At 31.6% G+C, this 27,124-nt stretch overlaps 4 protein-coding genes across 4 annotated transcripts; 1 reads left to right on the top strand and 3 right to left on the bottom strand.

Moving 5' to 3' along the window:
* Positions 1–11,858: 11,858 nt before the first annotated feature.
* On the bottom strand, positions 11,859–12,903 carry LOC106415780 (dual specificity protein kinase shkB). The gene is made up of 4 exons (XM_013856556.3): positions 12,663–12,903; positions 12,492–12,573; positions 12,214–12,330; positions 11,859–12,101 (listed from the first exon to the last, which is right to left on the bottom strand). Exons 2-4 carry the CDS (start codon positions 12,528–12,530, stop codon positions 12,003–12,005), a joined length of 255 nt encoding a protein of 84 aa, XP_013712010.2. The 5' UTR covers positions 12,531–12,573; positions 12,663–12,903; the 3' UTR covers positions 11,859–12,002.
* Positions 12,904–12,969: 66 nt separating this feature from the next.
* LOC106415779 (cytosolic sulfotransferase 18) lies at positions 12,970–14,676 on the top strand. The gene is made up of 2 exons (XM_022714121.2): positions 12,970–13,110; positions 13,199–14,676. The coding sequence occupies exon 2, from the start codon at positions 13,482–13,484 to the stop codon at positions 14,514–14,516; it is 1,035 nt and encodes a 344-aa protein (XP_022569842.2). The 5' UTR covers positions 12,970–13,110; positions 13,199–13,481; the 3' UTR covers positions 14,517–14,676.
* Positions 14,621–15,889, bottom strand: LOC111199316 (cytosolic sulfotransferase 16-like). Its single transcript, XM_022689205.2, has one exon. It carries the CDS (start codon positions 15,793–15,795, stop codon positions 14,779–14,781), a length of 1,017 nt encoding a protein of 338 aa, XP_022544926.2. The 5' UTR covers positions 15,796–15,889; the 3' UTR covers positions 14,621–14,778.
* Positions 15,890–16,648: 759 nt separating this feature from the next.
* LOC106357253 (cytochrome P450 78A5) lies at positions 16,649–19,160 on the bottom strand. The gene is made up of 2 exons (XM_013796930.3): positions 18,104–19,160; positions 16,649–17,926 (listed from the first exon to the last, which is right to left on the bottom strand). Exons 1-2 carry the CDS (start codon positions 19,082–19,084, stop codon positions 17,315–17,317), a joined length of 1,593 nt encoding a protein of 530 aa, XP_013652384.2. The 5' UTR covers positions 19,085–19,160; the 3' UTR covers positions 16,649–17,314.
* Positions 19,161–27,124: the final 7,964 nt, after the last annotated feature.

Genomic DNA, 27,124 nt, shown 5'->3' on the forward strand with positions numbered 1-27,124 from the left:
TATACTATGAAAGAGAGTTTAACATACATTAATACAAATGTAGAATGTGATTAGAATTTTAAAACAACACTAAAAATTTTAGGCTTCAGTATATAAAGCGTTTAACGTAAAACTCAATATTTTCGTAAGTGTTAACACATAAATTTTGAGAAAAATCCCCAAAATATAACAATATTGCTTTAATGCATAGTTGCCTCATGTACTAATATATGGTGATGGTCAAAAAAGTTTGGAACTTTTGTTCTCTCCATTTTTCTAGAGATTAGCGATTTTATAATGGTTAGTCCAATAATTTAAGGAGTATATGAAATTTTACTAAATTACTTTAAAACAAAAATTGAACGATGCTCATGTATCATGAAAGAGAGTTTAGCATACATTAATACAAATCTAGAATGTGGTTAGAAATTTTAAACAACGCTAAAGATTATAGGCTTCAGTATATAAAGCATTTACCTAACTTCAATATTTTTGTAGGGTTTAACACATATATTTTGAGAAAATTTCAAAAAATATGACAATATTGTACTAATACATAGTTGCATCCTACACTAATATATTATGATGTTGAAAGATGTTTAGAGCCTTTGTTGTGTCAGTTTTTTAAGAAAATAACGATTTTGTAGTGGTTATTCCACTGATTTAGATAATATTATGAAGTTTTACTAATTAACTGATAAAAAATTAGAATGATTCCCATATACCATAAAAGAGAGTTTAACATACATTAATACAAATTTAGAATGTCGTTAGAAAATTTAGAACAACAATAAAAAGTATAAGTTTCAGTATATAGAGCGTTTAACGTAAAACTCAATATTTTCGTAGGGGTTAACCCATAGATTTTCAAAAAAAATTCAAAAAATATAACAATATTGCTTTAATGAATAATTGCCTCATATACTAATATATGATGATGGTCAAAGAGGTTTGGAACCTTTGTTGTCTCCATTTCTCTAGAGAATAGAGATTTTATAATGGTTAGTCCACTAATTTGGAAAGTATATGAAGTTTTACTAAATTAACTTATAAAATAAAATTGAACGATGCTCATGTACCATGAAAAAGAGTTTAAAATACATTAATGCAAACGTTGAATGTGGTTAGAAATTTTAAAACAACACGAAAGATTATAGGCTTCAGTATGTAAAGCATTTACCAAAATTTAATATTTTTGTAGGGGTTAACACATAGATTTTGAGAAAATTTCAAAATATATGACAATATTATTTTAATGCATAGTTACATCATGCACTAAGATGTGATGATGTTGAAAGAGGTTTGAAGCATTTGTTGTCTCCGTTTTCAAAAAAATAGCGATTTTATAGTTGTTATTCCACCGATTTAGGGAGTATTATGAAGTTTTACTAAATTATAACGATTCCTATATACAGTGAAAGAGAGATTAAGATATATTAATACAAATATAGAATGTGGTTAGAAATTTTAGAACAACAATAAAATGTATAAGTTTCAGTATATAGAGCGTTAACGTAAAACTCAATATTTTCGTAGGGATTAACACATATATTTTGAGAAAAATTCAAAAATATAACAATATTTTCTTATGCGTAGTTGTCTCCTGTACTAATATATGGCGATGGTCAAAGAGGTCTGGAACCTTTGGTGTCTCTATTTCTCTAGAGAATAATGATTTTATAATGGTTAGTTCATTAATTTAGGGAGTATATAAAATTTTACTAAATTATTTTCTTTTTAAAATTAAACGATGCTCATGTACCATGAAAGAGAGTTTAGCATAGATTAATACAAATGTAGAATATGGTTATAAATTTTAAAATAACACTAAAGATTATAGGGTTCAGTATATAAAGTATTTATCAAAATTCAATATTTTTGTAGGGGTAAATACATAGATTTTGAAAAAATTTCAAAAAATATGACAATATTGTTTTAATGAATAGTTGCATCCTACACTATTATATGATGATGTTGAAAGGGGTTTAGAGCTTTTGTTAGTGGTTATTCCACTGATTTAGATAATATTATGAAGTTTTACTAATTAATTGATAAAAAGTTAGAATGATTCCCATATACCATAAAAGAGAGTTTAACATACATTAATACAAATTTAGAATCTCGTTAGAAAATTTAGAACAATAATAAAAAGTGTAAGTTTCAGTATATAGAGTATTTAACACATAGATTTTAAGAAATTTTTTAAAAATATAACAATATTAGTATAGTTGCCTCCTGTACTAATATACTTACACGATGATATACATCCAACTGAACTAAATAAAAAAAGAAATGTTATAAGTGTCGATCGTATAAATCATAAACTATTACCTCCACTTCTCTTTATACAGGTACATACAATCAACTCTAGTAGAGGACGAAAAGAAGATAAATTTTGATCAGCTATATTAAAAGAAAGATGTAGACTGCGCATTGTACTTTCACTAAAAAGTTATATGCATATGATACCAATGTGCATGTGACTGAACATGACTTTCTCGATTTGCATGTATGATAATAACAATGAATACTTAAGACCTTGATTTACTTAAATAACTGAATCCAAGTATAAATTTTTAATGAAGATAGATAGTCACGACACTTAATTGACGCTTTTCTCTCGGACACGGTTATCGAGTTTTCAAATTTCAACTTGTTTTCCGACGCCGGTGGTGCAGACGCACGCCGGCGTCGCCTCTGCCAGTCTTTCCTAGCCACGACTCCAACTTTAATTCACTTCTGTCCTGTATCTCTTATGGTTTCTTTCAACTTTGCTGCTCTGGATCTACTGTCAACACTACCGGTAGAGATCTCCGTGGTCTCGTATTGTTGGTCGGAGTTCAACAGAGTGGACCTCTTCTCCAGGGACTCCTGGATAATTTTCTCAGACGATACCTCTCTCCATCTTTTCATCCTCCATGTCTCTTCTCATCAGATCTTCAGATCTATAAACCTATTTAACTCAACCTCAGCGATGAAGCGCCTGTCTGAAGACCCACACCGTAAACGACCCCAGCCACACCTTCTCTTAACATCTTGCGTTAATCCGGCGACCGATGTAGATGGGATTCCATTCCGGCGACCAGATCTATTTCTTCAAAGTTTGATAAGGTTGTGTTGTCTGCTCAATACTCTCACCTTCTCCACCCGGTTAAGTTATATTCTCTCCAGTCTTGCTTGGAAGTCCGACAAAACCTGTTATGGTGAAGAACAGTCTCCTCCTCCGCCTTGTCTCGATGGCCATCTAGCTTGTTCCGGTGAGCTCTGCAAATACCCACCGACCACTGCTCTTTGTCTTTCAACCAGGGATCTCCTCGCCGCTTCCGACTCGTACTCCAGATCCACAACGTCCCTTGCCAATGAGCCAGCAGCTATTGGACCAAGATACGGATCTTCATGGGGCTGGCCCAGTACTTTGGCTGAAGCTGCTATCCCAGTTATCAATCTACTAAAATCCAGAAACCTGCAACACATTGTGAGCCAATCAATTTCGGTTTTGGTTTCTCTGATTAATTTAAAGAGCTTCGATGGATTCATTGAAGTCTTTATTCTGAGCTTATTGCAATATCACTCACTTAGGAAGCAGTTTTCGGTGGATTCACCGGATCTGTTATCGTTTTCATCATCCTCTTTGGTCGAAGATAGAATCTTACAATCATACCTCCATTCTATGAACGGAGATGTTCTTTCGGATCATTTTCCGAGTTATTGTTTCAGCTTACTCGCATGTTTGTTTCCTTGCGTAGCGGTCTGTACGGGGCCAGAAGGTGCAATCAAGATTACTTCGGTTTTTCTTGTCGGTGAGGGTTGTCACTCAACGTCACTTGTGACTAAATCTCAGCTATCCGACTTTGCCGGAAATGCTTTATCGACGCATTCAAGCCATGTCTCGAATTCGCTGTCAACTTCATATGAAGACTTATTATGTTTAATTGCTTTTTTTGTTGTAGTTTATGGTTTGTCTTCAAGAGGATGTTTAATTCCCTCTTGTCATTGTAGTCGTCAAGTTTGAGTTTAATGAAAGTTGTGTTTCAAAAAAAAAAACTGAATCCAAGTATTTTTAGTTTACATTTAATTTAGCAAAACACATTAATCGAACTGGAAAGATAAGAATACAAAAAAGTAAGTTTAGTAATTACCCAGTGACATTATAGTGTAAATAATCGGTAAAACTAAAGGCCATAATTTTTTTGTATTTTTCTTTTAATAATATAGTATAGCTTGGGAATTAACTACAGTTCTTGAATTTTTTTTGTCTGCTACAATTGTGAATTAGATGCTTTGTTTAGATATGTGCGAGATAAATTTGATATAAAAATCTGATACTAAATAAAAAAATCAGTTTGACAATACAAAATATTATTAATAACTTTTACGGGTTAAAAATATTATTGTTTAGATATATATATAACAAATATTATTGATTCAAAATATATACTTGAAATCTTAGTGGGACTTATTAGATTAGGTATTTGAAAGAATTATGGTTTAGCTAGTAGCGGCCCTGGGCATAAGCATTAGAAGCATCCGATTTCGGCCCTTGATAATTAACAGAAATTTCGACCTATTTATAAAATATCTCAGTAGGTTAGATGGTCAAGCTAGGTAGAAAATACCCTCAAAGTGACGGGTTCAACACCACCAGACGGCCGATTTTTTATTTTGGGCTTCCAACCTTTGTTTTTGTAGAGCACTAGGATTATGGTACCGGCATTTCGATTTCGCACAGATTCCTTACGTGGTATAATATAATAGCATCATTATAATATAAGGCTAACATTTTCTGTTTAGACCTAAAATAGTTCTAATTAATTTGGTATAAATTTGTTCGTCACGTTAAACCATAGTTAGTTATAAGCCTTTAAAAATATATATATGAAATGGTAAGACAAAGTTGATTGACATTATGAAATGTTTATATAGTGAGTTTTTAACTTAAAACTTTTCTCTTATGTATTAATTGAGAAGTCAGTTAAGTGGTTTCTCATGACGTGTCGCTCATAACGACGTGTCGTTCATAGAAGAGCTTTCAAATAAATTGTTTTAATTTGATCAGTTCATAGTATTATGTTTAATTTATTTATTTTTTAAAATCGAAAGATCAGACATTTTTTATTTTATATATGGTAATAACAGAAACGCGAAAGAGAAAGTTAGTAATAAACAATTTTGAAAATAATTAATGCAAAATTGTTTAAAAAAAATTAATGAAGCAAACAGATTTTATAGAAACATTCTCGCGGAAGTTATAGTTGTGTTTCATATTTATTGAAACACTTATTTATTTTATAAACTCGTTCTATGAAACTATAGTAACTATTAATTGAAAATAATAAATTCATGTCATACTAATATACTAGGTTAAGATCCGCGCCTTGCGCGGAATCAACATTATATATATAAATTATTTTATGTATTAAATATTTTTACATATTATAAAATAATAAATATATATTAAATAATTAAAAGTCAGTAACTATTAAAAATATAATTAAATTGGTGCAAACATATAAATCAATTGTATTAATCCAAATTTTTTTTTATTTGATAGGATATGTTATTAAATTTAAATGATACTAACATAGATAATATATTTTAGTATATTTTTAATATTCATGTCTATTAAATACTGATTTATACTCATATAGTTTTTTGATCATTTGTATCTTTTATAGTAAAAAATTTAAATTACTGATAACAAAATTTTCATTGTGGGATTAATAGTTTTAGTAATTTATAATTAAAAAAAAATAAGTTGTCAATGATCGTTCAAAAAAATTGTTCAAAGCAAATTTTGAAACTAAAATATTGTATTTTATAAGGTTTATAGTTTAATTTAAAACGATATATATATTAATCTTATTAATTAATTAAATTAGACTTTTTACTTATATAATTTTTGTAATCGTTTGTATTTTGTCATAACAAAAATTTTAAACTATGGATCATAAAATTTGAATGTAAGACTTTTAACAGTTTTAGTAATTTATACCCGTTTGTAAAAATTCAAAATATAACATATACATAAAAATCTATATTTTTATTATATGGTTATTGTGGTTATTTAATTTATTTAAGAGCTTAAAATTAAACAAATATGATAGAAGATACACTATTTTTTATCAAATCTTTATTATTCAAAATCATTAATTGCCATATATACTTTAGCCACATTAGGAAATTCCGTAAATTTTATTTAAGGAAATAATAAAGTACATTAATGATGAATTTATTGTTAGTTTAATAAAAAGCTTATTATATAATTAGATGAACCAACATATTTTTCTAATGATTCTAAGAATCATTCTAGTGATGACACGTGGCTACAAAAAGAAGTTGTAATGCTTCTCAAATAATATATAGGGGATAATTGCTACCATATGTGTTCATATAATAAATAATGTCAATGACCATTATAATATAACCTTAACCAATAAATAATGTTAATTGCTAATATATAAACATATTCTATTTTCACCCTATACACAATAACACACAAACTAGAGTTATTTTAGCCATGTCTTCTTCTTTTTTTTTTAATTAATGTCAAGGGTTTGTAGTGTTTATGTAAAACTCTTCTACATATTTTTTTTTTGAACTGGCTCTCTTCTCTTCTACATATTGATTGTTGTGTTTACGTAAAAAAATATTAATGTTTATACGTTGAATCACATGAGGCTATATTAGCCAATGACAAGGTGAATGTTTTTTTGTTTGTGAAAAACTATATTTTTGGAAGTGTATTTTGGTTTTCTAACACACTTCGTCTGTATTTTATGTACTAAATTACGATTACAAAATACAAGCTTCTATTAAAAATGAGATTGCCAGCAAATATGAACTAGAGCTGACTAATGGTGTAAACTGGATTCAGATCTCGAAATTTGATATTTCACATGCAGATGAAAATAACATAACCACTGGCTATTTATACAAGAAAGCATAGCTTATTCTAACCAAATTTCTGACCATATAAGGTTGTCAAAATTATTTCTGACCACTAACTAACCATTTTATGATGATTAAACAAAATGGACAAAATGTGATCAGAAACTACCGATGAACCAAACTGGTTACAAAAATGGTCAGTAATCTGTGACCAAGTTTTGACTACTTTAATGTCGTCGGAAAAATAATCAGAAAAGAATCAGAAAGTGGTCAGATATTTTTAATAAAATTTAACCATTTCTTCCATTTTGTGTAGTGGTCAGAAAATGGTAAAAAAAAACGTGTAGTAGGTTGGATTAATAAAGTTAGATATCTTTAACCTAATTTACGCTTTCTTTTAGTGTTTCTTCTCACCTTCAGCGGCGCAAAGCTCTCTATCCACACTGAGTCTCAGATGATGACTACTCGAGCGCAACATGTAAATGTTTCTTCTATATAATTGGTTGATTTGCAATGACTTATAGGTTTATGTATTATAAAGAATTTTTTTAAGTAAATTTTCATTCAGGTAAGATTGAATTTTTTCTTACCCAGGCAAAAATCAACACTCTAGTTTTCATGGTAAATTAGTTTTCATAGTTATCAAATTTGTTTATTCTTTCTTATATGCTTCTCATTTTACAGGAAAACCATATAATTAAAGGTCACCGTTTTGGATTGGAACAATGACAGACCCAGGACAAGTACCTTCAGCTAGTTTCATGTATAAGACCAAGAAGCACAATTACGGATTACAAACAGAAGACAAGTAGATGAGAAGATTGTTATGGCACATAAGGTTGTGAGTAAATTGTCAGAATTGCTTGATGCAGATGCATACATTATTATGCTTGAGTTTTGTAGCTTTATTTGTTGGTTTTAAACCTTATGTAAGTACTATGTTAAAACTATTTCAATGTTAATGATTTAGGTTTGAAATCTAAACTATATTTGATTTAGTCATTTGTATTTTAAATGCAGTTTTATTGATTAATAAATTTAATTGAAATAACTAAACAAATTTATTAATAAGTGGTTAGAATTATCATAAATTGGTTAGGAAATGGTCAGGGACATTGTGACCACTTACTGATAACATTTTTGACGACTTGTCCTGACCATCTATGTGGTCAAAAATTATTGACCACTTTCTAACCAAAGCTCGTGGTCAAAAATTATTGACCACTTTCTAACCAAAGCTCATTTCTGACGGAGCTTTTCTGACGGTTATAAATCGTTAGAAATTGGACAAAATAGTGTGTTTCTGACCGTTTGTTATCGTATATAGTGGTCAAAATGTGAACTATTTCTTGTAGTGTGATACTATTGTTTTTGGCGTTCATGTCCTATCTAATAGTCTCTATTTTAATTTTAAAGATTTTGGTGAGATATTTGAACTTGCATACGACATCAAATACTTGGTTGGTAAGTACTTTATTATTCTTAATATTTTACTTTAATATCTTTTTTTACCCTTTGACAATAAATATCATTGTATTGTTTTCAGATTTAATAGGTTAGTCCATGTTTATATGGAATGTAGCGAAGACGATAAATTTTCAACTCCGTGACACAAGTTAAGGTTTTTTATCGGTAATGTGAAAATATGATTTAATTGGTCAAGTTATAAATCAAAAATATCATGTGATTTACCCTTTAAATTGCAGTGATATCATCTTAAATTGTTGTATGTGGGGGTGATCACCGTCACTGTTTTTTATGCATAGATAAAAACACTGATTTTGTGAAAATTGTTGTAAACATTAATTTTTTAATGCATGAAGCAAAATATTATTATATACATTTTACATTTTTTTCTTATGTTTATGCTTCAGCTACTAATATTTGGATGTAAACAATTATGCTATATATATTAAATGAAAATCACTTAAGTGACTTTTGTTTAGATTGAAACTTTAAAAATTTATCATATTTTGATTGATTGATAATTTTAATTTATTTTAATTAAATTATAAAAAGGTATTCTTAGAACCAATTAAAACAATTTTCCAAATGATCCAAATAGTATCAGACATAATGATTTATAAAAACTAATTGAAAAAATAATTATCATTCAAAATCCATAAGATTATAATTTTTTTTCATATATAAAGAAGAAAAACGATGTTAACCTGAAAGAAAATATTTTTTGTTTCATGAGAAATTTCATATGTTTACACTTAACTTTATAGTTTCAAATAAAATTAACATTTAATTTTGAATAATAAAAATTGTATTTAGTTTTATGAAAATATAATATATTATTTTTTTATAAAAGATTTGTACCTGCAAAATTGCGGGCCACCACCTAGTTTTAATTAAAAGTAAAGAAAATGTACTAAATGGTAGTAGATTCACGTGGGAAATATACTGCAATATATTCCATTGCTAATTTATGCATTAGCTTACTGCAATCACATGGTTTAGTATTATTAGGGAATAATAATATTTAATAATAAATAATATTGATTTAATTTATTTGTAAATAAAAGAGTTTAGTTGAAGAGTAGTTTATACTTTATAGAGAAATCTACCTATTAAAAGCGTTGTGTCATCAAATCAATATCCTGCGAATCACAGACTTACACGTGGATAGAAACAGCTTGATTAGGGTAGGTAAGGACATCATTACAACAGGTACGGATTCTAAACTGATCCTATCTGTTTTCTTTATTTTTTACAATTGGTGTGTCCGCTCTATGCACAGATTATTTGATATTTTGTGGTTTTTTTTGGTGCTTGTTTGTTATAAAAACTGAATTATCACTATCAGTAATAGTTTTTTTTTTTTTTTTTTTTTTTTGATGAAATGTTAAATTTATTGATCATCGTTTCAGAAAAGTAAAAGTAGCGCTAAAATTTTTTTTATAGATTACACACCGACAAGTAAATAGTAGTAAGACTAAACTGCAGTTTAACGTGTTTCAAACCATCTTATCATTAGACCCTGTACCTTGCGATTATTCACATAATTTGTGGAGGTAGGCACTATTATCAGTAATAGTTTTCCTATTGCATAAAGATGATTTGTTTTATAAATGTCTTTGTAGGTTATTTTAAGGTATCCTTATAGCATGAATCGATCTTTGGTAGGCACTATTACTGGTGGAAAACACAAATTAGCTTAGCAATTATATAAAACCCCGACTCATTGTAGCTTATAATGAAATTTAGAACTTGTGAGCCTTTTTTACCCATCAAATGACTATTTTATTAGTTAAGAAACTTCACCAATCTGGTTTTGGTCAATGTTTTAAAACTGGTCCAGAAGATAAATCAGATATTTATTCAGATAGATCATGGTGGTTCGACCGTATCAAACGTGGTTCAATTATCTAATTTAATATTTTTTAGATATATAATTTAAAATAAAGTTAGTAAATATGATACATAATTAAAATATAAATTAATATCAAATATAAAACATTATAAATATAAGGTATTTTATATGTTTGGTTCATAGATTTTGATAGTTTAATTGGTTTATATTAAGTTCAATTATTTCAAGATTCAATCTAACATTTGACCAGTTTATGGTAAAACCAACTATTAAACTCAACTCACCTATGTGACTGAGTCATAGTCAAACTTAGTCCAACCACCGATCGTTCGGTTTTAAAAACACTACTTTTAGTATATTTTTAAGTGTGGATCCTATTAAACAATTATTTGAATGTTAGGGAACTATATATGTTGTAAAAATTTGGATATTGTTTTATTATTATAAGCGCTATAATATAGACTAATATGTAAGAGTAACTCTAGTGCAAGGATATGCTCCAGTATCTAACTATTAAAAAAAAAATTCAAAAATAGAAGTGAAGATGTGGTATCCCGATTCTCGTTTAAGATGCTTTAGAGCATCATTAGCGGTGATCTCTTAAAGAGTTTCTCACCCTTAAAAATATAGAAAATAATTTAAAAATGAGAGAAAATATAGAAACCATTACAAGATATCATATTGTCTCTGAATATCTTGAGTGGTGATTTAATATTTTATAAATGAACGTTGATTAAGTCATAAATGAAGTAAGAAACTATTACAAGATATCAGTAATAAGGAAAAGGTCTTTTACAACATTTTGCTCTTCTTTTTTCGGTAAAGGCAGGATGAAGAAAACTGATGAGTGATGCATATAAGTGTAAATATATGAACAATTTAAACGATTTTCAATGAAGTAAAACAAACTTAGTCATTTGCTAAGGTATTTTTTTTGCCATGTTACGTGTATTAGGAATGTCTGATTGAGTTATTGGGAATACATTAAGATATTACTGGCATGAGCTTGGTGGCCCAATTTCTGTGAGGCATTAACCATAACTCAAGGATTAGGGAGACCATTAAAAATGCACCATTCTGTTAATCGTGATGAAGTCACAAAAATGACATTTATTAAAGGGTAAAATATCCCTAATACATTTGGCTTAAAATTAAATAAACAAACAAAAATAAATAAAAACAAATAAAAAAAATGAAAAAAAGAATTTTTTTTTATAGTTTCAGATTAGATGTTTTCAGATTCGAAATTTTTTATAACTTTTTTTTGAAATTTTTTTCCGAATTTTTTTTCTTTTCAATTTTTTTTTATAATTCAAAAATACTTTTTGAAACTGTTTTTTAAATTTTTATTTTTAATAGTATTTATTTTTTCTTTTATAAAATTTTGAATATTAATTCCAAAACTCCTCCCCTTAACTCTAAACCCTAAGGTTTAGATTAATTAAACCAAGAAATATAAGTGTATATTTACCTCTTTAATAAAATCTATTTTTGTGACTTTAAACGTTAAATGCTAGTTTGAGACCAAAAACTTTGTTTAGTTTGGTGCTATTCTAGTTTTTTTCTCTAATTAAATGAACCTAATCTTTAAATCAGTTCAATGTTGATTCCAGTTTCTCATATAAGCAAATTCGAACCATTGAAGTAACCGACTCTGATAAAAAAAAAGAAGTAAACCAACAAAAATCTTGTAAATTAAAGTATCACAATAGAAATCAATCTATACATTTAAAGTACACCAAGTATGAATACACAAGAATCTTATGACAGACTTCTACCAAGGTATCAGCTAATATCAAAAGAGAGAAATAAGAACTTACATAACCAGTCTATCATCTGAAAGAGAAGAAAGAATACGTTTGACAGCCACTGGTGTTCCTCTCCAATAGGCTTTCACAATCTCACCAAATGAACCCTAACAAAATGTGACCAAAGATCCAATTAGTCCACTGCACTGAACTAAACAAACTCAAGACTATGGATCGATCACCTACGGTCAAAACTTGATTCAAAAAGAATACACAAACCTTTCCAATCATGGCTGCATTTGAGAAATCCAGCTCAGCAGGGTCAATCTCCCAGTCAGACTTCTTTGGAATTGGTGGTGGCAAAGGCTTTGGTTCAAAGTGACTTCCGTTTTGACCCTGCGTAGACAAAATTCAATCAGCCACAAGCATTAAAGCAGGCCGCTTTGCTTCACAGAGAAAGTTCCTAAATTTATTGCAATAATCTTTTAATATTTCATAGAAATTTTTCTACCTCAAGGAATGAAAGTTTATAACTTTGATATTAAAAAAAAACTCACATAAGATAAAACGCCATGAGATTTGAGTAGCTCGATCATTTTCTGCTTCCTAGCTCATATTAGCTTCTGCATCAGCCAGAGGCTTTCAAAACACACACACAACAAAAGTTTCAGATCAAACATGATATAAAGAGATAAAAGAACCGAATAACATTTAAAAAAAGAGTGTACCGTGTTCTTCCACCTGTCCTGAGCGTTGACATTACCACCAAACTCGATCAGACATTTAACAACATCGATCCACCCGAGACGTTTGGTTGTCGTAATCTCTGGCGTGAACCAGAGACGGATCTTTCTCCAGGAGCTTCCGGACTGCAGATGCGTCGTTCTGGTGCGCGTCGTGGCACAGGATCAGAGACGGTCTGCTCACGCGCGCCTTCTCCTTCTGTTTGTCGTATGCTGGTGCTGGCCCAGCGCTTGTTTCGCCGCCGACGTTTCGGAGCTCATCTCAACCGGTAAGGTGATGAGATTGTCGGAGTTGGTAATCAGAAAAGACTATTCTTCTCGATTTCGCTGAGGTTGTTCATCTCTGAGAGCTTGGGGATTTATAGTTTGAGTTTCCATCGGTTACTTTGGAGATGATGAGGTTGATTGAATGCTTGAGAGTGAGACGAGTGGGGTAAATCACGTTAAAGCTGGGCTTTACGTTTGTATTAATGAAAGTTGAAACTGTCGGCTACTGATCTCTGATTGTTGATGTTGAGAAGATGATACAGACAACACGACGCGCGCGAGAAGGGGGAGGGAGCGTGGGCTACACCGATCTACTCTGGAGCTGACAGGTGTCGAAAAACGCCCCTTCCTCCTTGCTTGCTGACGTGGAGGGCTGTGCGCATCACACAAATCAACTTTATATACTAAAATTACTGAGATAGCCTATGAGAAACTACCTAATACCTATCGACGACACGCGCTTACTGAACTCGACTCCCGTCTCACAGTACGCAACACAAGTCCTCAAAATCGTATAGCTTCTGTGCTCTGTCTCCAATGGAATCAGAACCCCTAACCGACCCGACAGGACCAAACCAGGACGAGACCAAGACCGAGCCGTCAGAATTCAAGAAGAATCAAGAACGGTACAAAGCTCTAATCTCCACGTTTACTCACGAGAAAGGCTGGAGACCAAAACAACCCTATATCGAGTACGGTGGTCATTGGTGGATACAAGCTCTCCTCGAAGGCTGCCTTCACGCGCAAGAGTTCTTTCAAGCAAGACCCAACGACATCTTCGTCTGTAGCTACCCAAAGACAGGTACCACCTGGCTCAAAGCTCTCACTTTCGCCATAGCCAATAGATCTCGCTTCGATGATTCCTCGAACCCTCTCCTAAAACGCAACCCTCACGAGTTCGTTCCTTACATCGAGATCGACTTCCCTTTCTTCCCTCAACTCGATGTTCTCAACAACAAAAGCAACACTCTGTTTTCAACTCATATCCCACACGAGTTGTTACCGGATTCGGTTGTGAGATCGGGTTGTAACTTGGTTTACATCTGGAGAGATCCAAAGGACACTTTCATCTCTTTATGGACATTCCTCCACAAATCAAGGTCACCGTTTGGTCCTGTAAACAGCCTCGAGGAGTCTTTTGATATGTTCTGTCGAGGTCTGTCTTGGTACGGTCCTTATCTTGATCATGTCTTGGGGTATTGGAGAGCTTACCAAGAGAATCCTGATAAGATTCTGTTCCTGAAGTACGAGTTTATGAGAGCTGATCCTTTGCCTTATGTGAAGAAGCTAGCTGAGTTCATGGGGTTTGGATTCACGGAAGAGGAAGAGCAGAAAGGTGTTGCTGAGAATGTTGTGAATCTTTGCAGCTTCGAGACGCTGAAGAATCTTGAAGCTAACAAAGGAGAGAAAGAGAGGGAAGATCGTGCTGCTGTTTACGTGAATAGCGCTTTTTTCAGGAAAGGTAAGGTTGGAGATTGGTCGAACTATCTGACTCCAGAAATGGTTGCTCGTATTGATGGGATAATGGATGAGAAGTTCAAGGATACAGGTTTGCTTGAACATGGTCAATGACCGGTTCTTGATCTTTATGCTCCATCTGTCTGTTCGATTCTATAATGTAATAAATATTGATTCTGTTTTATTCAAATGGTGTTGTTTCTATAAAAGGAATTGACTTTGTAACCAAAGATATTTCTCTTGTTATAAATAAGATGATACAGGGTACATTCAATACATAACCAAATAGAGAAACAGAGTATCCTCTGTTCCAAACACAAAACAGAGCATCCTCTGTTTTGTACTGAATAACAAAAGAGATCAAAGACATGACACTTCACTGATCATGTTGAAGCAAGCCAGTATCTTTGAAAGTCTCTTCCACTAACCCATCGATACGAGCAGCCATCTCCGGAGTCAGATAATTCGACCAATCTCCAACCTTTCCTTTCCTAAAATACGCGCTATTCGCGTAAACAGCAGGGCGATCTTCTCTCTCCTTATCTCCTTTGTTAGCTTCAAGATTCTTCAACGTCTCGAAGCTGCAAAGCTTCACCACATTCTCAGCAACACGCTTCTCCTCTTCCTCGGCACTGAATCCATAACCCATGAACTCAGCCAACCTCTTCACAAAAGGCAAAGGATTAGCTCTCATCGTCTCGTACCTAAGGAACAGAATCCTCTCCGGGTTCTCTTTGTAAGCCTTCCAGTAACCCAACACATGGTCCAGATAAGGACCGTAGACAGACAAGCCTTTACAGAACATATCAAAAGCCTCTTCAAGACTCGCTAGCTGCTGACCCTCTTGAGACTTCTCCTTGTGGAGGAAAGTCCACATGGAGATGAAAGTGTCCTTCGGGTCTCTCCAAATGTAAACCATCTTGCAACCGGACTTCACGATGGACTCTGGTAACGACCCGTTGGGTATATGGGTGGAGTAAAGCTGGTTCTTGCCGTCTTGAAGTACGTCGACGGTTGGGTAGAAAGCGAAGTCTATCTCGACGTAAGGCACGAACTCGTGAGGGTTACGTTTGAGGAGCGGGTTCGTGGCGTCGTCGAAACGAGATCGGTTTACGATGGCGTACGTTAGTGCTTTGAGCCAGGTCGTGCCGGTTTTAGGGTAGCTGCAGACGAGGAAGTCGGTGGGTCGTGCTTGGAAATGGTCTTTGGCGTGGAGGAGACCTTCGAGGAGACATTCTTGCCACCAGTGTCCGTTGTATTGGGTTAGGATCTCGTTTGGTCTCCATCCTTTGCTCTTTGGGAGGGCGGAGATGAAGTCTTGGTACTTCTTTTGGGTCTTCTCGAACTCTGAGAGCTCGAGTTGGGATCCGTTTTGGGTCGTGTTGGGTTCCATTGGGGATGATGTTGAGTGATGGAGTCAGAGGATGTGTCGGGAAGCTCTTGTGGAGTTGTGGAGGATGATGATGTAAGAAGAAGATGGACGGTTCTATAAATAGAAGGAAAGATTTAGGTAGGTGATGATGTCTTGCATCATTTGAATAGACACCATAGTCAAACCAAATAATTGTATTTGAGCTTATAGAAAAAAAAATTGATTTAACCGGTTTAATACTTATAATAAATTTTAAATTCGTTTTGTGTCTGTAAAATTCAATTATTTTTCTTAATTCGAAATTTTTGTAATTTTACAGAATTAAGAAATTTCGTTTGATAGCTTAAACTTCGATAAATAAATACAAAAGTAAGCTAATTGAATTTTTTTTTTTTTTGTGAGAGTGAGGAGAAGTGGTTGTTGTTGCAGCTAAAAGGTCACGTTTTAGAAATGGACTTTGTAGGTAGAGGTTTGGTTGGTCTCGTTCGTTAACTGAGTTCGGTCCACGTTTATCTCTAGGCTGGTGCTGAATTTTCTATGCAGCTTCCAAACAAACAAACCCGTCAACACTTTATTTTCTGATGAAAACAACATTTTTTCATTGAATTTTTGCAGTCCAATTAAGGCCATATGCCTATATATCCATCATCAAATCTAATATATCATTTGTGAGTTCGACATTTTTCCTCTACAAAGAAGGTTTTCCTCCTATGTAGATTTCAATTTATCTTAATCAAGTAATAAATCATCCTTGTAATTTTCTTTTTGTATAGCAGGAGGTCTTTGAACTAGTCTAATCAGGCTAACCTAAAGGATATCATGATTAATTGGTCTCTTTCCTACTACCAATAGAACTTGAACCTGAAGCTATATACACTGTATTTGTTAACTCCTAGTTACGTTGTAACATAAGTACATGATTTGTTAGCAAACAAAAACCACAACAATAAGCCAAACTATCAAAAGACTGAAAAAGAGATATATACAACCTATATAGAGAATAGCATAAAACATTTCAAAATTAGTTTTTGTTCCAAACCTAGTAAACCAAATCTGAAACTCCAAACTAATGTAACTTTATGTGAAAAGTTCTTGTTTTTACTAAATAAATTTCAAACAAAACTAACAAACCATGATTACCCTTTTCCAAATTATGGTTTAGATTTCCTCAACAAGACATTTTAATGTTGAATTTATTCAAATACTTAAAATTCTAAAAATTGTAAAACTAAAGTATATATTTCCGAGTAAAATGTAACAAGTTTACGTAAATGAACATTTTGGTATTAATTGCATGAGAAAATATTACAACATATTTGGTCAATAAAACTTGATAGAATGAGAAAATATAATAATTTGAAACAAACTTTCTTATTGGAATTCTGATACTTAAACACGGTAGAAACTTTTTAGACTAATTTATTTAGATGTAGCTAGTGACAGAAAATAAAAGGGCAGTAATTAGATATCTCCCACGGTAAATCAAACAAAACCGAGAGAGATATAAAATGGCATAGTTTGAAAGCCAACAAAACACTTATTAAACCCTAGGAATTGCCTTACAAACAAGAGAGTTCTTCATCTCCAGTGAGAGCTTCAAAGTCTCGCTCAAATCTACTTCACCACAGGGAACCCACTTGAAGCTACCTAGCAACTGAGCCAGCCATAACTCCACAGTAGCTATACCCATAGACTTACCAGGACAGACCCTACGTCCAGCACCAAAGGGAGCAAGCCTCAAATCAGATCCCATAATGGGAAAGTTATCACTTTCTTGTGAACCAAGAAACCTCTCTGGCTTATACTCATGAGCCTCCGGCCAGACCTTTTCATCATGGGTTATCGCCCACATGTTAACCATGGCAGTGGTCCCAGCGGGGATAAAGTGGGTCCCAATTTGAGTGTCGTGAATAGAGAGACGAGCCCATGAGAGGAGAGGACCAGGTGGGTGCATCCTTAGGGTTTCCTTGACGATGGCACGAATGTATGGAAGCTTGGAGAGGTCTGAGTCTGAGACTTGGCGTCCCATTTCACCCTCGATGGCATCGATCTCGGCCTGCGCCTTGGCTTGAATGTCAGGGTGAAGAATCATCCTCGCAAGGATCCATTCCAATAGAATCGCCACGGTGTCTGTTCCCCTAAAAATCATTTCCTATATCGAAAAACCAATGTTTAGGTTTTGCTACTTACTCGGCCAATCCATATATTTATCTAAAAAAATTCTAAATATTATTATTTTATTAATTTATCTCATAATTTCATATTTTTAATCGAACTTTAAACTAAAACACTTAATTAATTTATATAGTTTACACACACTTGTTCTTACCCAAAGGACGGCAATCATGTCAGAGTCTGAAAGTTTGATGTTGCCTTGCATGCCAAGTAAGACATCAACAAAGTCATCATCATTAGTGCCCTTTTCTTCTTTATTATCACGAAGAGACCTCTTTGATTTGTGCTCCTCGATAATATTTCCGACAAACACATTCACCTTACCGACCAAGCTACGGCATCTTCTCCTTACGCCTTGTAAATCTAACCACCTCATTCCCGGGAAATGATCACTCCAGTTGAATATTCCAAGAAGCTCATAGCCTTCGGATACCAAATGCTCCAACTTCGAGTTAACGATACTACCATCGTTGAAGTCATATGTTTTGCCGAAAACGCTAGACATCACGTTGTTAAGTGATCCAAAATGCAAGATTCGTTTGACATGCACTTCTCCATAACTTTTGATTGCGTTCTTGATCTCTCCTACCATATTTTCCCCGATTATTCGACGTGATTCTCCGAAAGAGGAGATCCTCTTAGGACTAAAGAGATGAGTATAAGAGATTCTCCTCAGCTCTCTCCAGTAATCACCAAATGGAGCAAACCCCATAGCTCTATGAAAAAGCAGCTCGTAAGCCGACTCTTTCACAGGCCGGTCCGCGAAAGCCGAGCTGTTTAAGATCTCTTTGGCCGTCCCCGGTTCGCTAGTTATCACAAACCGGGTAGACCCGACCGAGAACGCCATGAGAGCTTTTGCTTTGCAAGAGTTAGCGATATTGGCGAGGATTCTGTGTGTCAAGGCGTTGTTAACGAAGGCTAAGAGGAGGCCAATGATGGGGAGACCAGACGGGCCAGGAATGGCGGGTAGGGTTTTGGATTCTGGTCGGGTGTGGAAACGAGCTTTGTATAGTGCCCAAGCAAAGCCACCTGGTGTTAACCAGAAAACGAAAAGGGAGATGAAGAGGACAATGCTGAGACAAAGGTCGAGACTCACAAATGGATAAGCGAAGGAAAGACTCATGTCAATAGCCATTTTTATAGAATAAATTAGGGTTTCTTAGATAGTGAGCCAAAGAGAAGACACAGACGATAATATGATGATATGATGGCGATGGTGAGAGTATTTCTTATATAGTGGAGGAATCTAACTACGGTTAGATGGGGTGATAAGTAAAATTTAATTAATTTAAAATATCAGTCCTAATACAGTCTAACCATGGTTAATACTCTTTAGAAAGATACAAGCATACAACGCGCACCTCTTAAATTATTTACAAATCCGATGGATTTTTTTTTAACATTTCAAAATCTGATGGATTTGCCCTTTTGTTGCATCGTGCATGGTATGTTTTCTTACTTCCCATGAAAAAGAACAGGCAAAGTGTTACAAAAAAAAAACAATTCATATTATAATTAAGATAATTCAGTCGGTTGTGATATCATATAGAGAGCCGTATCAATCTATTATATATATATATACCGTTAATTAATTTTCCAAGGTATAAATCATATGCCGTAAACATACGAAAGATTGGATGGAACAAAGATGCATGGGCTAAGATTAACATAATATAAAAAAGTTAGAATAAATTAGTCTCATCAATTTCACTTCAAAACTGTAGTGAAATGTTTCTTTTTGGAATTTTGCTTATTTTTTTTTGTAAATTGATGGAATACGTTATTTTATGTTCCATTATGTATATTGTCAATCCTATTTTAGCAGTTTAAGGATCATATTTTTGGATTTTTTTTCTTTGTTCTTTTCAAAGCAACTAGCTAAGTGGTACCCACTTACCAGCGACATGTTGGATTGGTTTTATTAGGACTTCCAACTGTACTGTTAGACAATACATTTGCGGACACTAATGCGTTAGCACTAAGCAGTCAAGTGGAACTAGCGATGTCGGATCAGATTTTCGTTAATAATATCTTCCGAGGATTAATAGAATATATTTTAAAAATATTTATTTGTTCTTTTTCGTATGGAAAGTCGGTCACCGGTGAAAGTTGAACAAGGTCAAAGAAAAAGTTTGTATAAACATAAATAATAGTAAGAATTAATATGTAAAGCGCTATGATAATTGATACTCGTTATCCAACATGGTCGGTTGAAGTTTTGGATACGATTTGACCGGAATGTGAAGCTTGTAGAGTAGGCTACCTGTCGGTACCTACAAAATGCTACTAGGTAGCTAGAGAAAGGCTAGAACTAATACTATTTTAAACAATAAGATATATTTTGCTCATTTCTGTTTCTAGTATAATGGCAAACCCTCATTTATCGTGATTGTTCTTTTAAGGCTTACGAATGGAATGCAAATAAAAAAAACACGGATCAAACCCAAAACGCAGATCAAACAGATAAAATACAGATCAATCAGATTATACAGAACAAATATAGATCTAATTCGTTAAGTTAATTTATTGAATTATTGTATTTAACCAAATGTTAAAAATAATTTTGTAAATTAAATATCTAAAACAAAAATACAAATTCTTAAGAATTATTATTTTTAATTAATTTAATAAATATAAAGAAAATTTAAACATTATATAAAAGGTAAACACAATTACAAAAAAAAAACCGTAAAACAAAAAAATGTATTATCATTCTAATAAATATATTAAATGAGTTTTGTAGGGTGTTATAAAATATATCCGAACCGAAAATGTTATAAACCGATCCAAACGGGTGAAAATCTGAAAAATATCTGAAAAAACTATCTGAATAATATGTAAGAGCAAAAAATATCTAAACAAAATACAACTTACTATATATAAGTAATAAATATCATGTATAACATACTGAAACAAAATTATAAGAAAATTATGAATATACAAAATAAATATATATTATTTACTATAGTCAGATTTATTTTATTGATTTAATGTATTTTCTTAGTATATGTGAAAATACCAAAAAAGTTATTTTTATGGAACAAAAATAATATGTAGGAGCAAAAAAATATGTTTCATATTTTTCATTGTGCATGCATTCATTAAATTTCTAGTTTTAGTTTTAGTTGTTACAAGTTTTCAATATATGTAATCAATACATGAATTATCAATAACATGCATGAATTCATTAACTGATTTAGCTTTTATACACAACTATTAATTAATTAATTTATTAATCATCAAAAATAAAAAATAACAATAATTATAAGATATATGTTTTATAGTTTTCAAAATATTATATATGATTAATTAGTGAAGTTATATATTTTTCTACTGTACAAAAAATAACAGCATAAATAGTTATTATATAAAAACTATGAATATGTAATGAGAATATAAATAATTGTATATGAAAATATTATAGTATATAATATATCTTTACAAAGTGAAAAGACAAACTATTAAACCATATTTTAAGAATCTTTAGTTTGAAAAAGGATAAAAATAGTTAATTAATAGTAGACAAAATAAATATTTAACTAATTAAAAAAAAAATCAAAACAGGGATTGGTCACCTGCATCACCACCGCTCGTTTCTCCCTTATACATGCAGGACTTGTATTAAAATGTTCTGCATGCAATCAATAATTATTTTATTAGTTTTTATTGTCATGCCTCTAAAACAGTGAATGAGTATTAATTGCAGATTGGACTGCATAACAATTTCTCCCTCTTTCTGCTTTTTCTCAGCGTCACATTCAAACCCTGAGGCTTCGAACGGTAAAAACATTTTAAGTGTAACAGATCTAGAAGATCATGCAGATCAAGCAGGACAAATGCAGATCATGCAGATCAAGCGGGACAAATACAGATCAAGCGGATCATGCAGGAGAAAAACAAATCAAACCGATCTTATAATTTATTATAACTTATGAATGACAAAGTCAGTTCAAAACTATAGATCATATATTAAAACAATAAAAAATACACCTACATATCTAAACAAATATCTTAAATGTTATAGGATCGGCCGAAATGCCTGTAAATGTTTTTTTTTTTTTTTGTCATCGCCTGTAAATGTTTTATAAGATACTTATACTTCTTTTTTTTTTAGGTGATCAAGATTTTCTTGAGAGAACCGGTAGGTTACGCTAATATTGAATTTTTGGTTAAATTTACCACCGGGAAACTCTCTACCAGTGGGTGTAAGATATTTGAAAGGTAATTAGTCATGAAAATTATTTGATCGTACAATTCAATAAATACACGTTCTCGGTTAAGATTTCATTTAAAATTGTCTTCTCTCAATATATTTACAAAATTTCAATCATTTACCTATACATTAACTATTTTAAAACATAAAAAAAATATTAACTACTTACCCTTGTTGATATTTATGTAGGAAGATTTATATCTTCTTCCTTTGAAAATGTTGTGTTTTGTGAGCGATTGAACGTCATGCTTATAATTTTAAAACAACACAAACAGTATTAGTGTAAACTATATAATTTGAGCTAATCAGATAAATATATTTTAAAATTAAGTGTTTGTAACAAAATATTTTTTATCAAAAAGAAAAAAAAACAGATCAACACCACCAAATGTTAGCGGATAAGATATGCATGCATATCTCTCGCTTTTTCTACAAAAAGACAAAAATATTGAACTGCATGCAGATCTTTTACTTAAACTAAACAGAAAAACGTGAATGGTGAATGTATCGCGGAAGAACTATTATTTTACTTTATACCACAGCAATATAACAATTTGCAAACTATCTTTCGAAAACACAATTTAATTATCACCGCATTTTCCCCTAATTGCATACTGTAAATAAGAGTATGATATTGTTGTCTTCCGAATTCGGGCCATCTCATAACCCTATGAAAACTCTATCTTAACCAAACCCATACCAATGTCATTAGGCCATGATTATCGCCGTCTTTTAATAAGGTTCTTAAGGGGTGAGTCCTGCAGATTTTATTAAAACCGGTTGCAGAAGTCGCGAGATAAGAGCCGCTTTTGATCTGTTTCTTGTACTGTTTGCAGGCCCCACTGACACGTGGCGGTCCGCGATTGGTTTTCTTTTTTTTTTAAATCAGACAAAACAAAAAAAAAAATTAAGAAACCCAAACCAGTTTTAGCGATAATGGTGCTCTAAGAACATGATTAACCCGGAGTTCTTATGATGGGGTTTTTAGCGGAAGTTAAGAAACTGTTTCTTAATTTTTAACTAAAAAGGTTAAGAACCGCTTCTTAAATAAGGATTTTAAAAACCGGTTTTTAGTTTTTTTAGTTAAAAGTTAAGAAACAGTTTATTAACTTCCGCTAAGAACGTCACTCTAAAAACTCCGGGTTAATTATGGTCTCATGTATGTATAGTGCTTTACTTAGTGAAATTTGAAATCTTAGAAATTAAATATTAGAGTTATTAGTTACTGAAATTAGACGCCCATAAATAATTAAATATGAATCATGGACGTGGTTTCTACCTAGATATTCCATTGGGACTCTTAACCAAATTAATAATGAAATCGTTGATCAACAAGATAGATTTGCTTCCCTTCGACCCAACAAAAAAGTCACTGTTTCTTCAGTGTCTCTAAGAAACGCACATGAGTCGACAGTGTCGGTCCTTCATGCATACTTATACTCTATTGCAAAAGGAAAACCGGGGATGGGCATCGATCCTTGGTATAAATTTTATTTAGGCTGGACGTTACAGACAGCATCGTCAATTAATTTCACCCAAAAAAACGACGTTATTAATCGAATATAACATTTTATAGGTTTGTTATATAGTATAATCATGGTTTATGAGCTAATATTAACCAACTAATAGTTGATGGAAATTGTTCGAAACTGGGTTTCCATACCAATATGGTTTCAATCAGCGTATGGTTTTGAACACGAGTAAAAAACAAAATAGGAAGTAGTGGCGGAACCACCTCAACTTTTTACAGGGTCAGTTACATAATGAACATATGGTATACGGGTCAATAAGTTATTTGTAACGATTCTGAAAATACAAGGAAAGAATTATTTTTATACAAATTCATATGGGTTATATGACCACCTTCACAAAGCGGTAGCTCTGCCACTACGAAATACTCCCTATGTTTCTTATTGTAGGTAGTTTTAGTTAAAAACACTAATATTAAGAAATTATTGTTTTTGTAAAAAATATTATTTAATTAATAAATTCAACCTATTATAAAAAAACATGCATTATTTGATTGGTTACACAATATCCAATAAAAAGAAAATGTGCATTGAAAAATGAAAATTACTTATATTGTGAAACAAACATTTTTTGCTAAAACTACTTATAATATAAAACAGAGAGAATATCATAGTTACATCTAATATAAGATACATAAAAATTACGTCACCAAATATAGTAATATGGTGGCCAACTGGCCATGCTTGATGCAGGGTGTGAACCAAACATAGCCTCGACCTCGTTTACCACAAAATTGTCTCCTTCAACATTGATACCACGCAGGCACAGACAGAGTAATGACACATAGGCCATATAAAGTTGAGGCAACGGTATGTGCATATGTGTTTATGAACGGTCGTTATAGGTTGTCTAAATGAAGAGACATTATAAGCTGGGATGATACGTAAGAAGAAAGCAAATGTCACAAACCGTGTGGGTCTTACAAAAGTAAATTCCATTTCTAACTGAAAAACCGTTGTTTAAATACGTTGACCAAGTCAAAGATGTTATTTGACCAACTGTCGCTTATTTTTATTTTTATTTTTTTTTAAGTGTCGCTTATTTGCATCCACTTCTAGTGCTTCAGCCTCTCAGATTGTATTTTTTTTTTTTTTTTTGTAAAAAGCCTCTCAGATTGTTGTTTTCTGTTTTGTAAATACTTATTGCTATCCACCTTTAACCTTTTACAAATATTGTTTGATTAAAAAAAAAACCTTTTACAAATATTGTAAGAGAAATAATCTGTCGGTTCTCTTATTTTATTAATATTTCTATTAATGGAAGAAATCCACCGAATTTCTCAAAAATATATTAATATTTTTAATTATATACTAGTTTTTAACTTTTAAAATAATAATCGAATCAACAATTTAATGCTTATTTGTAAAATAAGTTTTTAGATTCTTTTTAAGTTTTCAAACAAACAACTTTCTCTATTTTCTTCTTTTTAAAATTATTTTATTTACTTTTAATTATGAAATACTTTTTAAGAATCTCCGGATGATAATTAATGCTCTTAGGACATATTCATCCACTCTTATAGAGGATCTGTCAACATTTTTTAAAATAAAATAAAATAAAAAGTGTGTCAATGAAATGTATGGTATAAGGAACTATAGAAAACTTGCCAAAGACTTAAACATGATGTGCCTTCCAATAAGTGGTATTATAATTCTCTTCATATTTAAATTTAAATTATATAAATTTAGATATTTTGTTTTTTTGGGTTAAATATAACTTTAGATATTTCGTGAGATACTCATATCAATAATAATGCTCTTAGAGAACCCTTATTCATAAAAACTCAAATTTAGGTTTCTCAACTTGAAAGTATTATTATTTTATTGTAAATCCGTAACAAAATTCATTTTTTTATGAAGGTTAAGTAGTTAATAAAATAACATATATGTTCAGAATCGTGCGAGCATTTATAGTTGCCCTAAAAAATACAAATAAAATCATTTAACATAAATACATCAAAGATAATAAATAGTATCGTTGTTGACGAAAAAACAAAAATCGTTATACAACAAACAACTTAAGAACTAAATTAGCAAAAGTAATTTTAAAATATAACATTTTTGTATTCATCCTAGTAAAAACATAACCAAATTTTCAAAAAAAAAGTTTAAATGGCCTTCAGAATTATTTCAAGTGACTCAGTGTTTTTAATTGGTATATTCAAATGAAGATACAAACTTAAATATTGAGATAAATATTCCATTACTATACAAACTTAAAATATTATACAATAAATAGAACTACAAATTTGAGATAAATATCGAGAAAGAATAATAACTTGTTAACTTCAAGTGATGTAAAGCCTAGTTATTTTTAGTTATTTATTATTTGCCTCAGTTTAAAGTTTAAACTACATTGAAATAAAACAAAAGTGTAATTTAATGGTGAGAGACTGAGAGTAATAGCGGTGGCCAATAGGATATGTTAGTTATTTATTATTTGTTCCACTTTAACTAAATTGATTTAAATAAAACAGTATATAAAAGATAAATTCTTTAGAATAGATCTAATTTTTTTTTTCTGTCACAAATATAGATCTTAAAAACAAAAATGACAAAATAGACTTAAATCTTTTATGAAAAAAAGTAAATATACGCTTATACCTCTAGAGTTAATTAATCTAGACATTAGAGTTTAGAGTTAAGGGGTGAGATTTAGGGTTTAGGATTTAGGGTTTAGGAGTGAGGTTTTGGGGATATAATTTCAAATTAAAAAAAATTAAAATTTTCAAAATAAAAAATGACATTTTGATCATTTTATTTTTTAAAGTTTATTTTTGTGACAAAAATTAAAAAAAATCTATCCGAGAGAATTGTGTTAAAAAGTTTATAGGATGAATACTAACTGTGGCCTTTTGAGACTTATAAAATGCTTTTGAGAAAATGATGCGCTAAGCTAAAGTTTCTTTTCTTTCAAGGCAGGCACGGCGCTGCATATGTTGAGTATCTAATTGATTTCTGAAAGTTCTTAAATGAGAGTATCATTAACCCTCTCTCATATTTTTATTTATTTTGTCATTATTTTTTAAATTGAGATATCTCCAATGGACATTGCTCTTACAAGTCTATTCTATATACACTCGAGTATTTTTGTACTTTTTATCAAAATCGTTGGAGTTGATTGGCAAATGCTTTAGAAGTGCTGTAAAATCTCTCCACAGCCTAAATTATTTTTACAGCCCAAAATTTTGCTAATCATGTTTTGTAAAGATTTTTTAAACAACAGATTTTTTTTTTCTTTTTATTTATTTTTAGCGGTGGAAAACCATAAATCTAGAGCACTTATTTTTTATTTTAGAAAATTTATATGTAAGTCTTTGAATCTTTTTAAACCTACAGTTAATATTCTACAGCAAAATTATCTACAGCCACATCAAAAAAAATCTATAGATTTATTTTTAAAACAAAAATATAAAACTACAGCAACTTCCAA

The sequence above is a fragment of the Brassica napus genome, chromosome C6 (assembly GCF_020379485.1).
Source record: "Brassica napus cultivar Da-Ae chromosome C6, Da-Ae, whole genome shotgun sequence".
NCBI lineage: Eukaryota > Viridiplantae > Streptophyta > Magnoliopsida > Brassicales > Brassicaceae > Brassica > Brassica napus.

Excerpts from the sequence above, each read along its gene's own strand:
- LOC106357253 (XM_013796930.3), bottom strand. The coding sequence starts at position 19,084 with ATGGCTATTGACATGAGTCTTTCCTTCGCTTATCCATTTGTGAGTCTC. Across the intron at positions 17,927-18,103 it reads ACATGATTGCCGTCCTTTGG|GAAATGATTTTTAGGGGAAC; the intron begins GTAAGAACAAGT and ends TTTTCGATATAG.
- LOC111199316 (XM_022689205.2), bottom strand. The coding sequence starts at position 15,795 with ATGGAACCCAACACGACCCAAAACGGATCCCAACTCGAGCTCTCAGAG.
- LOC106415779 (XM_022714121.2), top strand. The coding sequence starts at position 13,482 with ATGGAATCAGAACCCCTAACCGACCCGACAGGACCAAACCAGGACGAG.
- LOC106415780 (XM_013856556.3), bottom strand. The coding sequence starts at position 12,530 with ATGATCGAGCTACTCAAATCTCATGGCGTTTTATCTTAT. Across the intron at positions 12,331-12,491 it reads CTCATGGCGTTTTATCTTAT|GGTCAAAACGGAAGTCACTT; the intron begins GTGAGTTTTTTT and ends TTGTCTACGCAG. Across the intron at positions 12,102-12,213 it reads ATGCAGCCATGATTGGAAAG|GGTTCATTTGGTGAGATTGT; the intron begins GTTTGTGTATTC and ends ACATTTTGTTAG.